This window comes from Miscanthus floridulus, chromosome 4 (genome assembly GCF_019320115.1).
Source record: "Miscanthus floridulus cultivar M001 chromosome 4, ASM1932011v1, whole genome shotgun sequence".
Classification (NCBI taxonomy): Eukaryota; Viridiplantae; Streptophyta; class Magnoliopsida; order Poales; family Poaceae; genus Miscanthus; species Miscanthus floridulus.
In genome coordinates, this window is record NC_089583.1 from 62,746,762 (window position 1) to 62,762,477 (window position 15,716).

The 15,716-nt window shown below is 40.6% G+C and overlaps 1 protein-coding gene across 3 annotated transcripts; it reads right to left on the reverse strand.

Annotated features, from left to right (window-relative positions):
- Positions 1-9,415: 9,415 nt before the first annotated feature.
- On the reverse strand, positions 9,416-11,932 carry LOC136549735 (WAT1-related protein At5g64700-like). 3 transcript variants are annotated; one of them, XM_066541130.1, is made up of 7 exons: positions 11,585-11,932; positions 11,422-11,484; positions 11,069-11,185; positions 10,677-10,935; positions 10,382-10,540; positions 10,134-10,285; positions 9,416-10,017 (listed from the first exon to the last, which is right to left on the reverse strand). In XM_066541130.1, exons 1-7 carry the CDS (start codon positions 11,764-11,766, stop codon positions 9,813-9,815), a joined length of 1,137 nt encoding a protein of 378 aa, XP_066397227.1. In that variant the 5' UTR covers positions 11,767-11,932; the 3' UTR covers positions 9,416-9,812. The 3 variants fall into 3 exon arrangements, with proteins under 3 accessions (XP_066397227.1, XP_066397228.1, XP_066397229.1); XM_066541132.1 differs by having other exon boundaries at positions 9,821-9,994; XM_066541131.1 differs by lacking the exon at positions 11,069-11,185.
- Between the last annotated feature and the right edge of the window lie 3,784 nt (positions 11,933-15,716).

Below are 15,716 nucleotides of genomic sequence, written 5' to 3' on the forward strand. Positions count from 1 at the left end.
TGATGAGCTTAACAAACTTGGTATTCAAAACTTTTCAATTTGAGATAATCTAGGGTCCCAAAAACTAGTTTGTAGGCGTCGAAATATAAAAATCATAAATTTGAACCGTCCAAACTTTCTCAAATGGAAAGTTGACCAAAACAACAATTGTAGATCTTTTTGAGTTTAATAAACTTGGTATTCAAAACTTTTCAATTTGAAGTCATTTAGAGTTCATAATACTAGAGTCAAAGTGTTGCTTTTTTATTTGACCAAATTTGACTTGGTCAAACTTGCTCAAATGAGACACTAAATGACCTCAGATGAAAAAACTCTGAATACCAAGTTTGATCATCTCAGCAAGATCTACAATTGTGAAGTCATAACATATTACATAATATCCGTCTCTAAAACATAATATATTAAACATGCATCGTTGTATCATGCGGGCACATCAGTGAATTTCTTCTTGACGTATGACCCTTGGTTATGATCTTGTCGTAACCATGAAGTGTCTTCATCATTTAACATGATGCTTGGATCTTTCTTCACTATGAATGGTGGAATTCGAACATTTCTTTCGTAATCTTCTGACATGTCGGACTTGTCTTCAATTCCCACTATATTTATTTTCCTAGAAAGAATTATGTGGCGCTTTGGCTCATCCCTCATTGAGTTGATGTCTTCGTTTTTTCCTCTCTTTGATTTTGTAAACATGTCTTTCACATAGAACACCTGACTCACATCGGCAGCAAGGATGAATGGTTCCTCTTTGTACCCAATATTGTTGAGGTCCACTATTGTCATTCCATACTCTTTGTCGATTGTTACCCCTCCTCCGGTCAGCTTCACCCATTGGCACTGGAACAAAGGGACTTTAAAATTAGGTGCGTAGTCTAGTTCCCATATCTCTTCTATGCGGCCATAATATGTTTGTATATTCCTATTTGGATCTGTGCCATCTATGCGAACACCACTATTTTGATTGGTGCTCCTTTTATCTTGGGCAACTGTGTAAAATGTATTCCCATTTATCTCGTACCCTTGGTACGTGAGGATATGCCACGATGGCTGCCTAGCCAACAAATATAGTTGCTCATCAATATTGTCATCTCCTTGACATTCTTTTCGCAACCAACCACTGAAACTTTCCATGTGCTGACGCCTAATCTAAGCTTTAGTCTTCCCTGGAAACTTGGATTGTAAGAACTCCTTATGTATCTCGATGTATGGATGCACCAATGACGAGTTCTGAAGAACTGTGTAGTGTGCTTTATTGAAATAATCGTCTTCCATGCCGATATATGTTTTCTTCCCTAAAGTTCCTTTACCACTGAGTCTCTCCTCATGTTGTGATTCGGGAACGTCAATCGGGGCAAGGTCAGGAATAAAGTCAACACATAACTCAATGACCTCCTCTGTTCCATAGCCCTAGGCGATGCTTCCTTCAGGCTTAGAACGGACTTTCACATATTTCTTCAAGACTCCCATAAACCTCTCGAAGGGGAACATGTTATGTAAGAACACAGATCCAAGAATACTAATCTCCTTCACCAAATGAACTAGGATGTGTGTCATGATATTAAAGAAGGATGGAGGGAACACCAACTCAAAGCTGACAAGACATTGAACCACATCATTCTGTAGAGTAGCTAGTTCCACTGGATTGATTGCCTTCTGAGAAATTGCATTGAGGAATGCACATAGCTTCACGGTGGCTAGACGTACATGTGGAGGTAGAATTCCTCTTAAAGCAACTGGAAGCAATTACGTCATAAGCACATGGCAGTCGTGGGACTTTAAGTTTAGGAATTTCTTATCTAGCACATTTATTATACCCTTTATATTGGAGGAGAATCCCGATGGGACCTTGATGCTGCTTAGACATTCAAACATGCTGTCCCTCTCTTCTTTGCTAAGCGTGTAGCTAGCAGGACTTAAGTAATGACGTCCATCATCTATCTTCTCTGGATGAAGGTTGTCTCATTCTTTCATGCCCTACAAGTCCTGGCATGCTTCAAGTGAATCCTTTGGCTTCCCGTACACATCCATGAATCCTAACAGGTTCACACAAAGATTCTTTGTCAGGTGCATCACGTCAATTGCGTTGTGGACCTCTAGGACTTGCCAATAGGGTAGCTCCCAAAAGATGGACTTCTTCTTCCACATGGGTGCGTGTCCCTTAGTATCTTTGGGAACAGATTCACTGCCTTGTCCCTTTCCAAATACTACTTTCACATCCTTGACCATTGCGAGTACATCTTCCCCGGTTCGGTTACGAGGCTTCTTCCGGTGGTCTAGCTTACCTTTAAAATGCTTCCCTTTCTTTCTTACTTGGTGATTCAAAGGAAGGAATCGACGATGGCCAAGGTACACGACCTTTCGACATCTTTTCAAATATATACTGTCAAGGTCATCAAAACAATGTGTGCATGCATTATATCCTTTGTTTGTCTGACCTGAAAGATTACTTAAAGCAGGCCAATCATTGATTGTTACGAACAACATTGCTTGTAGGTCAAAGTGTTCTTGTTTGTACTCATCCCAGACATGTACACCTGGTTTGTTCCATAAAACTAGAAGTTCTTCAACTAATGGCTTCAGATAGACATCAATATCATTGCCAGGTTGCCTCGGACCTTGGATGAGGATCGGCATCATAATGAACTTCCGCTTCATGCATAACCATGGAGGAAAGTTGTAGATACATAGAGTAACTGGCCAAGTGCTATGACTAGTGCTCTGCTCTCCAAAAGGATTCATACCATCTGTACTTAAGGCGAACCTTAAGTTTCTAGCCTTATTTGCAAACTCTGGAAATTCCCTGTCTACCGCTCTCCACTGGGACCCATCAGCTAGGTGTCTCAGCATATTATCTACCTTACGGTCTTCTTTATACCACCGTAACAACTTTGCATGGTCTTTATTTCTGAACAAACATTTTAAGCGTGGTATTATAGGAGCATACCACATAACCTTGGCAGGGATTTTCTTTCTAGGACGTTGTTCACCCTTGACGTCACCAGGATCATCGCGCCTGATCTTATACCGCGATGCTTTACATACCGGACATTCATCCAAATTCTCGTATTCATTGCCATGGTAGAGGATGCAGTCATTAGGACATGCATGTATCTTCTAGATTTTTAATCCCAAAGGGCAGACAACCTTTTTTTGCTTCGTACGTAGTGGTGGACAATTCATTTGGCTTTGGAAGCATCTTCTTATGAGGTTCAATAAATTCCCAAATACCTTGTCGGATACACCATTCTTTGCCTTCCACTGTAGCAATTCCAGTGTTGTACCCAGCTTTTTTTGCCCCTCTTCGGCCGTCGGGTATAGCAACTTCCTATGATCCTCAAGCATGCGCTCGAACTTAACTTTCTCTTTTTCACTTTCCCATTCTTGTTGTGCATCACGAATGGCATCGCTAAGAGCATCACCGAGATCATCTTCTACCGCTACCACTTCTTCATCTCCCCCCATTGTAGTATCATCAAAGGCACCATACTGAGCAATAATGTCATCAATGTCTAAATCTTCTCCTTCACCTTCTTCCATCATGACCCCGCTTTCTCCATGCTTAGTCCAACATATATAGTTTGACATGAAACTTGACTTAAGCAAATGTGAATGAAGACTCATTGAGCTTGAATATTCCTTTAAATTCTTACATAGGGCACATGGATAGCACATGAAACCATCCCGCTTATTTGCCTCGGCCACACCTAAGAAATAGTGCAAGTCCTCAATAAAGTCTTAGGAGCGGCGATCGGCATTGTACATCCAATGGCGTGACATAATCTGTATTACACGACAAATTATGAAAACTTTGAACATAATTAAGTATTTTATTATACAACATAAATGACACACATACGGTTGATTAATTAACTAAGCCTGGCTACAACATAAGCAATCCCAACTATAACTAAACAAACTAAAACTACAATACACTTCAGTAACATAATTATTTCGTGATCGTACGCAACTAAAACAGATAAATCATTCTTCTGTTGAATATCAATAAGCTTCTCCTGCTGGCTCACTGCCTCATCAGCAGCAGCCGCTACCTCAAGTGCACCCAAATTCTACACGTATGTAGCATAATCTTCCTCCTAGTACCAACCATCGCATCCATTGCCCTTCCACTGAAATTAAAGCCAAAAAATATTTAGTCAAAAATATTCAAGAAAAGTAGGTCAATTAGCCATAATTATAAAATGCGTAAGAAACTCACATCGCGATCCGGGCACTTGTAGAAAACACAATCCTTGTTGGGTCCCTGTCTCTTGACTCGGTACTCCATCACAATCTTCTGCTTACACTTGCCGCAGATAATGAGAGGGAGTTCTGGCCTCAGTCGTTTCGCAACCGAATAAGAGGCCGAGGATCCGGTACCAGTTGTCATCTACTTTCTATACTTATTTTTGCAAACTAGTGTAAATTTCATATTTTCTAAAATGATATATTTAAACAAAACTAGTATGGATTTCACATGTTTCAATAAATAACCATCCGTACTAGTTGACCTTGCTTACGTGATCATCTCGGCCAGCATTTCTCCACCGGACGGACACCGTACTTGGCCAAGGAAGAGCTCTGATTCTACAAGAAAGGGAACACGGTCTTCCACGACCGTTGCCGCTCTCCCTCGTAGAATCAAAGCTCCTCCTTGACTGTCCGTTACTGCTCGGCAGAGAACATGTTGGCCGAGCTGAACACGGTCCGCAAGTTCAACTAGTACGGATTTTCTATAATTTTCTAACTATTTACTAAGTTTTTCATTTCATGAAAATTTAATTCTAAAAAAGGCATGATTTCTAAGTAGTTCATTTCATGGAAAAAATAATTCTAAGTGACCTGCTCGATATTGGCGAGCTCACGGACGTTTAGGTTGCCGAGGATAGTAACATTTGTAGATGACATTTATAGGTCTGAAGTTATCAAATATCCATCAAATTATAGCTCAAAAACATGTTTCAATAAATAACCATCCGTACTAGTTGACCTTGCTTACGTGATCAACTCGGCGAGCATTTCTCCACCGGACGGCACCGTACTTAGTCAAGGAAGAGCTCCGATTCTATGAGAAAGGGAACACGGTCTTCCACGACCGTTGCCGCTCTCCCTCGTAGAATCAAAGCTCCTCCTTGACGTCCGTTACCTCTCGGCAGAGAACATGCTCGCCGACCTGAACACGGTCCACAAGTTCAACTAGTACGGATTTTCTACAATTTTCTAACTATTTTCTAAGTTTTTCATTTCATGGAAAATTTAATTCTAAAAAATAAAAGGCATGATTTCTAAGTATTTCATTTCATGGAAAAAATAATTCTAAGTGACCTGCTCGATATCGGCGAGCTCGTGGGCGTTTAGGTTGCCGAGGATAGTAACATTTGTAGATGACATTTGTAGGTCTGAAGTTATCAAATATCCATCAAATTATAGCTCAAAAATATGTTTCAATAAATAACCATCCGTACTAGTTGACCTTGCTTACGTGATCATCTCGGCTGAGCATTTCTCCACCGGACGGCACCGTACTTAGGCCAAGGAAGAGCTCCGATTCTACGAGAAAGAGAACACGGTCTTCCACGACCGTTGCCGCTCTCCCTCGTAGAATCAAAGCTCCTCCTTGACGTCCGTTACCGCTCTGGCAGAGAACATGCTTGCCGAGCTGAACACGGTCCGCAAGTTCAACTAGTACGGATTTTCTACAATTTTCTAAGTTTTTCATTTCATGGAAAAATTAATTCTAAGATCACAGTAAGCCACCGGGGACGAGGATGGCGCGTGGTCCAGCGAGGACGAGCGAGGCGTGATTTTGATGAACTAATTTAACTTTTGTTTATCCAAACATATATGCAAATCATCATGTCATTTTGAGCTAAAAATGACATATAAAATCATAATAAAGTCCAACATATAAAGTTACACATGCATCTACATCGCAAAATAAGATAAGCTACTGATAAAACATAAGAGGATTAAGTTTGTTACCTCCAAAATCGAAGAGCAACACCAATAGAGGGGGAGAGAGCAAGAACAACAGCAAGCTGAAGAACAGAGGCAGTGAGTTTGAATAGAATGGCTCGGGCTCGGGGAGGAAGAACTGAGCTAAATTATAGGCCGGGATAATTAGTCCCGGTTAGGGGTCCAAACCGGGACTAAAGATTAATCTTTATTCCCGGGGCATCACCCAAACCGGGACTAAAAGCTTTAGTCCCGGTTAGTACAACCGGGACTAAAGGATAAACCTTTAGTCCCGGTTGGTAATACCAGCCGGAACTAAAGATCTCTGCCCCGCGGACGACCGTTGGGCAAGGACCTTTAGTCCCGGTTGGTATTACCAACCGGGACTAAAGGGTCATTTAGTCCCGGGGGCAAAAAATGCCGAGGCTAATGCTAAATTAGAATATCGTTCTAAAGTCTGTTCTCTAGTAGTGATGTCACATGTGCATTGATTAGTTACTAAACTTCATTGGGAATAGGCAACTAAATGTACTCTGACCAGACAATATTGTGGCAAGATCAAGGCAAAATAATGCAAATCATTAGGCAATTTTATATCATTCTTCTCTAATCTCTTTGTTTTTTCTGTTTTTACATTGCAGGTTCCAAGTTATCTAGTAGGGGGAGATCAAGTACAAGGCACAAAGCAGGTAGGATGTGTGCAATATATGTAAATAAGTACATATGTGGTGAGAGAGGAAATTATTTTGGAGGATGATTCGGTTGGATTTTAGATCCACGTCAGTTAGGCACTTGCGTCTTTTAATCGAATCTCTATTTTTTTTTGCAAATAAACCGGGGATGGGGGTGGGGCTGTGGGTTGCAAATGAACAGACACTATACTTGCTTTTTCAGAATACATAAATTGTTTATTTAGGAAGACATTGTTGCCTAACGAACGACAAACTTCAATTGCCCAAGAAATTGCAATCCAATACAAAATTTACCAGCAGCAACCTGCTCATCACCGATATAGGCTCCAGGATCAATAGTCTTCTCAAATGGGCAACATATTTATCTCCATCCAGCAACAAAATTACGACACATGTTATCCTTGTATAACATGCAGGATGCAGGCCATATACTGAGAAGCAAGATGTAGGCCATGTTACTTTTTCCTAGGGACTAGATGTATAGTGTTGATCTAGAAAATTGCAGATGCAAATGTGTTTTTTATAAATAGATTGTCCTTTTTGTGAACATATACATGTAGTACATTAAAGCGCATGACGGGGGCTGATTTGCCTTCCCCCCCCCCTGGTCGTATCTGGGTCTGGGCCGTGCAAGCCGCGAGGGCAGGAAAATTTTTCCTTCAGGCATGCCAACAAGCCAGCGTTAGTTACCATCTTGCCAAAAAAGGTATCTAATAATTGTATTTTTACTAAAAACGGTAGGGCCGTGCAAAAGCACTATATTACGGCCGGCCGTGCATTAGCCACTTCCATATAAATAAGCACGTCATTGGACGCACGCAGATGGATCACTTCATTGGGATCCATATTGAAAGTCCATGCCCTTTTGTAGTCTCCTGTTGGGCCTTGATTAACCTGCAGATCCCTCCCCTTGCTAAGGCTTTTGGGATTCTCTAAAGCCTCAGAAGCCAACTCGCATTGCCATTCTTCGGGGAAATATAATTTTGATCTTCTCGAAATGACCAAATCTTTAGAGGTGTTCAGCCAACAACTCAGCACTGCCAACGAAAGGAATTTGCTATGGTTACTCTTAGAGCAAATTAAGTCAAAATATCACACTGCTATAGTTCAATGGTTTGACGATCATGTGTAATCCTGTTAATCTTTTTTATTTCCTTTTTTTTTTGTTTCATGAACAGCCTGATGTAAACTTGAGCTCTTAGTTTTAATATTTGGAGTAGGGGAAACCCCTCCTCTTCCCATGAAAAATAGGATGCGGCAGCCACAACACCATAGCACTTCCCAAACTTTTCCGTCTTTTTTTAATAATAAAGACACTCAATTTGACAAAAAATAACTTCTAGAAACTAAAAGTACATTAATGAGCAAACTAATAATCTTCTTCCTTTATTCGTGCAATACGCTTTGATGGGGAAAACTACCCTTGGCATACAAGGCTTTGAAGATCGCAAAAGCTACTCGCTGCTGGCATCAATATCTAGTATTCACCGAAAAACATCAACCGGGAAAACTCCTAAATTAATAATGTAGACTTACATAATCCGTCACCACCCGAACAATGTGTTGGAGAAATTAGTCCTTGCCATTGAATAGATGAAAAGAAGAGGTCAAAATCGTTGCACCGATGCCAATCTTCGGTTTCCACTTCACCTCCACCTCATCGTAATCGCTCAAGGGGATCACCATTAGCTTCGGCATCTACTTCATCTTAGCCTCACCATCACCTTCAGTTTGAGGGACTCGCCATTAGCACCCATGTGGACTATAACTCTGCCTTGCTATTGCCTTTGGCACCGGAGGGGATCTCCATTAGCTTTGGCGTCAACTTCAACTATATTTTGTTGTCACCTTCAGCTCAAGAATCTCACCATCACCTACGACATGTCTAGAACCTCATCTTACCCATGAGTCCGTCTTCCATTCACAAGCACTATACAAGAGGGGCTAAGGAGGTTTGCATTGGAGAGCCAATCTTACATGGTGGACATGTCTTGCTCGACACTTGTGAGCGAAGGAGGCAAGCTCCATCAACTATGATAGCTACTTCACTTACGTTCACTGTGATAACCGCGTTGCCTACAACCTTGTTCGACAGCCACTTCGACTCACCCCACCTGCCTGCACCAGCTTGAGGGGCTTGGACAATATTTGACTACGTTTGTTAGATCGACTGCTTCGGCCACGATTATTGAGTCGACTAGTTACACTAATACGACTATGGAGGGATGATCTCATAAGTGTGAAGACCTCAATGCGATCAAGAAAATTTAAAGTGAAGGTCCGAACAACTTGAAGGTGAAGCTCAGAAGAATCCTATATGAGAGATTTGAGAGTACAAGGCGATCAAGACTATGTAGCAAAGTGATCCAGGAGAACGGGTGGAATTCACCTTTGTTAGTGATAAGCTTAAGTCCTCAAAGCAAACCCTTCAGACCTTTGCCATCAAAGTTATGCTTGCACCCAAGATAGTTATGGCATCCACACATAGCCTTTGTATAGTTAGCTTCATGCCATATATGTTCTCCCTTTTTCCATGCTCTTTTTTCTTATCGGGTTTTTGGGATGGAGTTTTTAATAAGACGTATACACTAAACGACCATAAGGAAGATCCTCATGAGCAAAGAGTTGTATCTTTACGCCTTTTTTCTCTATGTTTTAGCGACTAAGTTTTGTTGTACCAGCTATGATCTAATAGCTAAGGGGCTACTATTGGAGGTCAAGCTATGGCAAGTTATATCCTGCTCTGGTAAAAAGTTGCAAGTTATAAAGGCTAAGGACGTATTTGTATTTTGTAAACTAATAAGAGTTGGAAGGAAGATTGCATCATGCCATCTCCTCTATAAATACAATAGGGCAAATGCAACCTCTCACAAAAATCCCTATTATCCTCTCTCTCCTTAGGTCTAAGTGTTTCACCTCAACTTTTCATGGAATTATAAGCAAAGACCTAGAACACAATTATGGGCAAACTAGCTGCCATTGCTTTCCTTTGAATTAGCACCCAATGTAGCAGAAAACACTACCAAGTGTTTTAGCAGCACCCAAAAAAATCGAGGTCATTTTGTTCTTGGGTGCGCAATCCAAAGTTCACCGGCGACATTGCCGGTGATCCACGACACGAACATATATATAGCATGACCGCCTCAATAATGATCCATGCATCTATCAGACTTGTTCACCTGCTAAAGCGGACGATGTTGCTTCCTCCAGCCCGTACTTGTTTGGTTTCTTGTGCTCCTCGTCATCTACATCTAGTGTGCAATCGGCCGTCATGTTCACCTCACTACTTGACGCCGCAACCTTACTCTCCTTGTTTTTACCCCACAGCACGCTGTAAAGGCCTCCAACTAGCAGGATTCCACCAACAACGCTATGCTCATCAGCAAAAAGAGATTAGCTGGTCCAATAATATAAATTCATCCAAATTACATACAGTCAACATAATTAAACTCTTCATTAATAGTTTACAAAGTTTGCTTCAGTTACCTGCCGAGGCGAACGATTTCTCCCAAGAAGAAGGACGAACTGAATATTGTGAGGACAAAGCATAGAGGTGTCCAGACAGCAAAGAAGACGGGGCCTTTGATCACCACGCACCATGCTTGAAGGTAGTAGGTGACTCCTGTCACCACGAACCCCTGGTATAATATAAATAAATTTGTTGATACCCCATATATATATTGGAGTCGAAATAAATGCGTGCCCGTAATAAGGTAAGTAGGGATTATAATTACAGCATAGACGACGGAGAGCAGGCTGGCGTCGAGATGGAGTCGCCACCTGGACAGGTCCCTCTCGGTCGCCACTGCGACGACGAACGATTGCACGGCGCTGAACACGCAGAGCGCCGTGGCCACCAGCATCCTGTTGGGCACCTCCTCCAGCAGCGCAGCCTGCAGCGACGGAAAACGTTGCAGTTTGTAGCTACGTACTCCTAGTGCATACTACATAGTACGCAGTTCTGAACATCTGAAATTCATGCACGCATATCAGCATATGCATTGACGACAGTGAAAGGCCAGGATCGACCTGCCAGACGATGGACAGGGACCATGCCACGTTGGCGAGGACCATGAGAAACGTCCCTTCGATCCATCTACTGTTTGATGACGAGTTATTCGCACTGCCGGCGGAGGCCGAGGCGTTGGCGGTGAAGGCGCGGTGATGGTTGACAGGGCTAAGCGCTGGGCCGTAGTAGAAGGCAATGACGAAGACGCCGGCAAGGCAGAGGGCTACACCGGATAGCTTAGCTATGCCGGAGGCGCTCCTCGGCTTCACCACCTCCATCCTGCCATGCATGCAAATATAATAAAGCCTTTGGCAATGCCAACATATATGCTATATATTCATATGTCAAGTGAAATCAGTTAGCTAGCTGTTCAATCATCGCTTGGTAGATAGTACGTGTACTTTTGTACGACCTGAGTAGCAGCGCCAAGCAGAAGGTGAAGACAGGCATGGAGTTGCCTGCTGCTGCAGACACGGTTGCAGATGTGAACTTGAGGCTTACATTGTACAGGCTCAAGCTCAGTGTGTTACTGGAAATATGTGAAGAGTACGTGCAGAAAAAAAGTAGTTATGCATATATGGATGCCTTACGTTAATTTGCTTCTAGTTTGAACGAATGAAACAGAGACTATGGAACTAATTAATTCAGCAACACATGTAAATGCATATGTCGAGATGCCTGCTAACAGGTCGACAAAACACAGCTAGCTCCAAGGCAATTGAATATACTATACATACGGTGATCTTGAGGTACATGTACACATACCCCACTAAGGCACACAGGAAGAGCTTCAGCAGCCACCCAAACGGCATTGAACGTGCATTCTTCCTGAGGATTGGAGATGAGAACCAACAGATTAACTTAGTATATATCTAGCTATAGGGGTTCGTTGTGGTTGTAATAAAATAGGAGCTTGTAGTCTCTTCACCTTTGGAGAATGAGGGCAAGAGGCAGCATGAGGATGGAGCCGGCCGCCTGGCGGTAGAAGACGAAGATGAAGGTGCTCAGCCCTGCATCGAATGCCGCCTTGGATATCACCGACATCCCCGCCAGGATTATCTGCACGACGATGGCGATGATGTACGCCTTCTTTGTTGCTGCATCATCCATGCTGGACGCGCGTAATGTATGGCTGATGATGAATGGTTAATATAATTCTTTCTCTTCTGTCTGTCCAGAATGATACTGAGAGAGAGAGAGAGAGGGAGGCCAGGGGTTGATCCATCAACGTATGTTGTCCGTCCTTTTCTTGGGTGGGATGCAATTATGACTTGTGGGCGACCATGAGAGCTTTTCCCGGCGGAGCTGTTGCTAGCACCTTAATTTATCATAGATCGATTCACTAGTACTGGTAATAACCTAATAGCGGCACAATGAAGCAATGTGATCCGTCAAGGATATGGAATATATGGAGTGTGACTAGATCAGCATGAACTCAACATATATAAATACTTTCTTTCTCCATCTAGTCGTAGCAGAAAGTTAAATAATGTCACCTTTATTTAATTATAGAGTCTATCTACTGTACAACCGTGTGTTTTAGCCAAAGCTAGCGTTGGCTGTCTAAAAAACACACGAATTTCAACAGATAAAAAAATATATTTTAGGAGAAGCTAGCACATGGTTGTTGGATGTCTAAAAAACACACAAATTACAAAAGGGGAAAAAACATGTGTTTTAGGAGAAGCTAGCACACTAATTCTATCAGACAAAAAAGGCCCACGTAGACCTGATCTGTTTGTTAGATGTAAGTTCTATTTGTTACAATGACAGAGATGCACAGTAGGAACATCAATTATGATGCAGAAATACTTACTAAAGTAACAAGATTCACGAGGTTCAGAGGTTTAGGAGATATACAGTGAACACTAACCTAACAGAAGGCGAAGAAGAATTTACCTACATATGTGTAAAATTTAGCAAAGATGGGATACTCTGCTCTCATATCCTAAAAATAGTCAGTATGATGCCAGGGTGTTGTGTGCTAGCACAAATCATAATAAAAATACATGGACACGGTGAGCTGTTGCTCAAACATACAAAAATCACAACTGAACACTAAGTTTTTTTCGAGCCTATGCTTGGTATACTTACACATACGACAACGAATGCACCACCTCCTGCAGGTCATCAGGGTTAAATCCTATGTTATCATGCAGGATGTGATAGGTCATTAGGATTGTTGTGGTTGGCCTTGAAGTCACCTGGCAAAAAAAAAAATGCACTTAGATCATCAAATCAGCTAGAATGACTGTAAATATTTATACAAGAGAGACAGACTTGCCTTTTTTCCATGACATACACAGATGCAACTGACGTTTCATGGTCTGTATAGAACATTCAGTAGCTCCTACACCACATCCCTTTTCTACTGGGCATGGGTACTATTGCTTGACCAAGCTGATAAAGAATAGAACTAGGAATTTAACAAAACATTCAGAGAAGTCTGCTAGCACCTCAAAAACCATTTACAGAGGCTTAACTGATCTGCAAGTCGATAATGCTAAAACATAGAGATGTAGTATAAACACAGAGATGCTAAAACACATAAAATGTGCCTGACACAGGCACATTTCGCTGGAGGCATAAGAAATCTAAGAAATGATTTCCTAGAGTGGAACAAAAGCACTGGCGACTAAAATATTATGAGTTCATGAAAACAAATAGCAAGTTATCTTAAGTCAGGATAAGCTTTAGTCCCGGCTGGTAAGACCAACCGGGACTAAAGGTCCAACCCTTTAGTCTCGGTTGGTCTTACCAGCCGGGACTAAAGGTATTTTTGGACGGGCACCGAAATTGCCGCCCACCCTTTAGTCCGGGTTCTTGGCCTGGGCCGGGACTGAAGGCCTCAAATTTTGGCAACCCGCCAGCGTAATTGGAAAGGCCTGGGATTTTAATTTTGTTTAATACTAGGTTAATCAATTAATTCCATAGCAACTTTAATACTTTGCAATATTTATTTTAAAAATACTATTGATTAACTAATTATTTATTGTAAATAGGAAAATTTTGTAACCTAAAGTTTTTAATTTCTTTTATGAATATAGAATATAAATGTTACTAATACTAAGTATTTTGTTAATGCAAAAATATATTTGTAACTCAAAATTAATAAAACTAATATTATTCGATAGAAAATTTATTTTCACATTATTGTAACGTCAATGTTTCAATTTTTTCTTGGTTTTTGACCAAAATTGACAGAAAATTTTTGTTGAACCTATAAAAATAAAGAAAATGTAGTATTTTTTGTTCTACAACTTTTTTAAATGAAAAAATGGCCTATATAAGGATTGTATATATTGATGAGCTTAACAAACTTGGTATTCAAAACTTTTCAATTTGAGACAATCTAGGGTCCCGAAAACTAGTTTGTAGACGTCAAAATTTAAAAATCATAAATTTGAACCGTCCAAACTTTCTCAAATGGAAAGTTGACCAAAACAACAATTGTAGATCTTTTTGAGTTTAATAAACTTGGTATTCAAAACTTTTCAATTTGAAGTCATTTAGAGTTCATAATACTAGAGTCAAAGTGTTGTTTTTTTATTTGACCAAATTTGACTTGGTCAAACTTGCTCAAATGAGACACTAAATGACCTCAGATGAAAAAACTCTGAATACCAAGTTTGATCATCTCAACAAAATCCACAATTGTTACATAGCTCATTTTCCCATTTGAGAATTTTTTATCAAACACTAGTCACAACTTCTTGAATCTCATAGACTTTCTAAAACTATGTCACACACTTGTGAAATTTGAACTATATTTTGTTCAAGCTTTCTCAAATGAAAAAATGGCCTATATAAGGATTGTAGATATTGATGAGCTTAACAAACTTGGTATTCAAAACTTTTCAATTTGAGATAATCTAGGGTCCCAAAAACTAGTTTGTAGGCGTCGAAATATAAAAATCATAAATTTGAACCGTCCAAACTTTCTCAAATGGAAAGTTGACCAAAACAACAATTGTAGATCTTTTTGAGTTTAATAAACTTGGTATTCAAAACTTTTCAATTTGAAGTCATTTAGAGTTCATAATACTAGAGTCAAAGTGTTGCTTTTTTATTTGACCAAATTTGACTTGGTCAAACTTGCTCAAATGAGACACTAAATGACCTCAGATGAAAAAACTCTGAATACCAAGTTTGATCATCTCAGCAAGATCTACAATTGTGAAGTCATAACATATTACATAATATCCGTCTCTAAAACATAATATATTAAACATGCATCGTTGTATCATGCGGGCACATCAGTGAATTTCTTCTTGACGTATGACCCTTGGTTATGATCTTGTCGTAACCATGAAGTGTCTTCATCATTTAACATGATGCTTGGATCTTTCTTCACTATGAATGGTGGAATTCGAACATTTCTTTCGTAATCTTCTGACATGTCGGACTTGTCTTCAATTCCCACTATATTTATTTTCCTAGAAAGAATTATGTGGCGCTTTGGCTCATCCCTCATTGAGTTGATGTCTTCGTTTTTTCCTCTCTTTGATTTTGTAAACATGTCTTTCACATAGAACACCTGACTCACATCGGCAGCAAGGATGAATGGTTCCTCTTTGTACCCAATATTGTTGAGGTCCACTATTGTCATTCCATACTCTTTGTCGATTGTTACCCCTCCTCCGGTCAGCTTCACCCATTGGCACTGGAACAAAGGGACTTTAAAATTAGGTGCGTAGTCTAGTTCCCATATCTCTTCTATGCGGCCATAATATGTTTGTATATTCCTATTTGGATCTGTGCCATCTATGCGAACACCACTATTTTGATTGGTGCTCCTTTTATCTTGGGCAACTGTGTAAAATGTATTCCCATTTATCTCGTACCCTTGGTACGTGAGGATATGCCACGATGGCTGCCTAGCCAACAAATATAGTTGCTCATCAATATTGTCATCTCCTTGACATTCTTTTCGCAACCAACCACTGAAACTTTCCATGTGCTGACGCCTAATCTAAGCTTTAGTCTTCCCTGGAAACTTGGATTGTAAGAACTCCTTATGTATCTCGATGTATGGATGCACCAATGACGAGTTCTGAAGA

Coding starts and splice junctions, on each gene's coding strand:
- LOC136549735 (XM_066541130.1), bottom strand. CDS start 11,766: ATGGATGATGCAGCAACAAAGAAGGCGTACATCATCGCCATCGTCGTG. Junction 10,541..10,676: donor CCCTGTCCATCGTCTGGCAG/GTCGATCCTGGC, acceptor CCGTCGCTGCAG/GCTGCGCTGCTGGAGGAGGT. Junction 10,018..10,133: donor GAAATCGTTCGCCTCGGCAG/GTAACTGAAGCA, acceptor TGATGAGCATAG/CGTTGTTGGTGGAATCCTGC.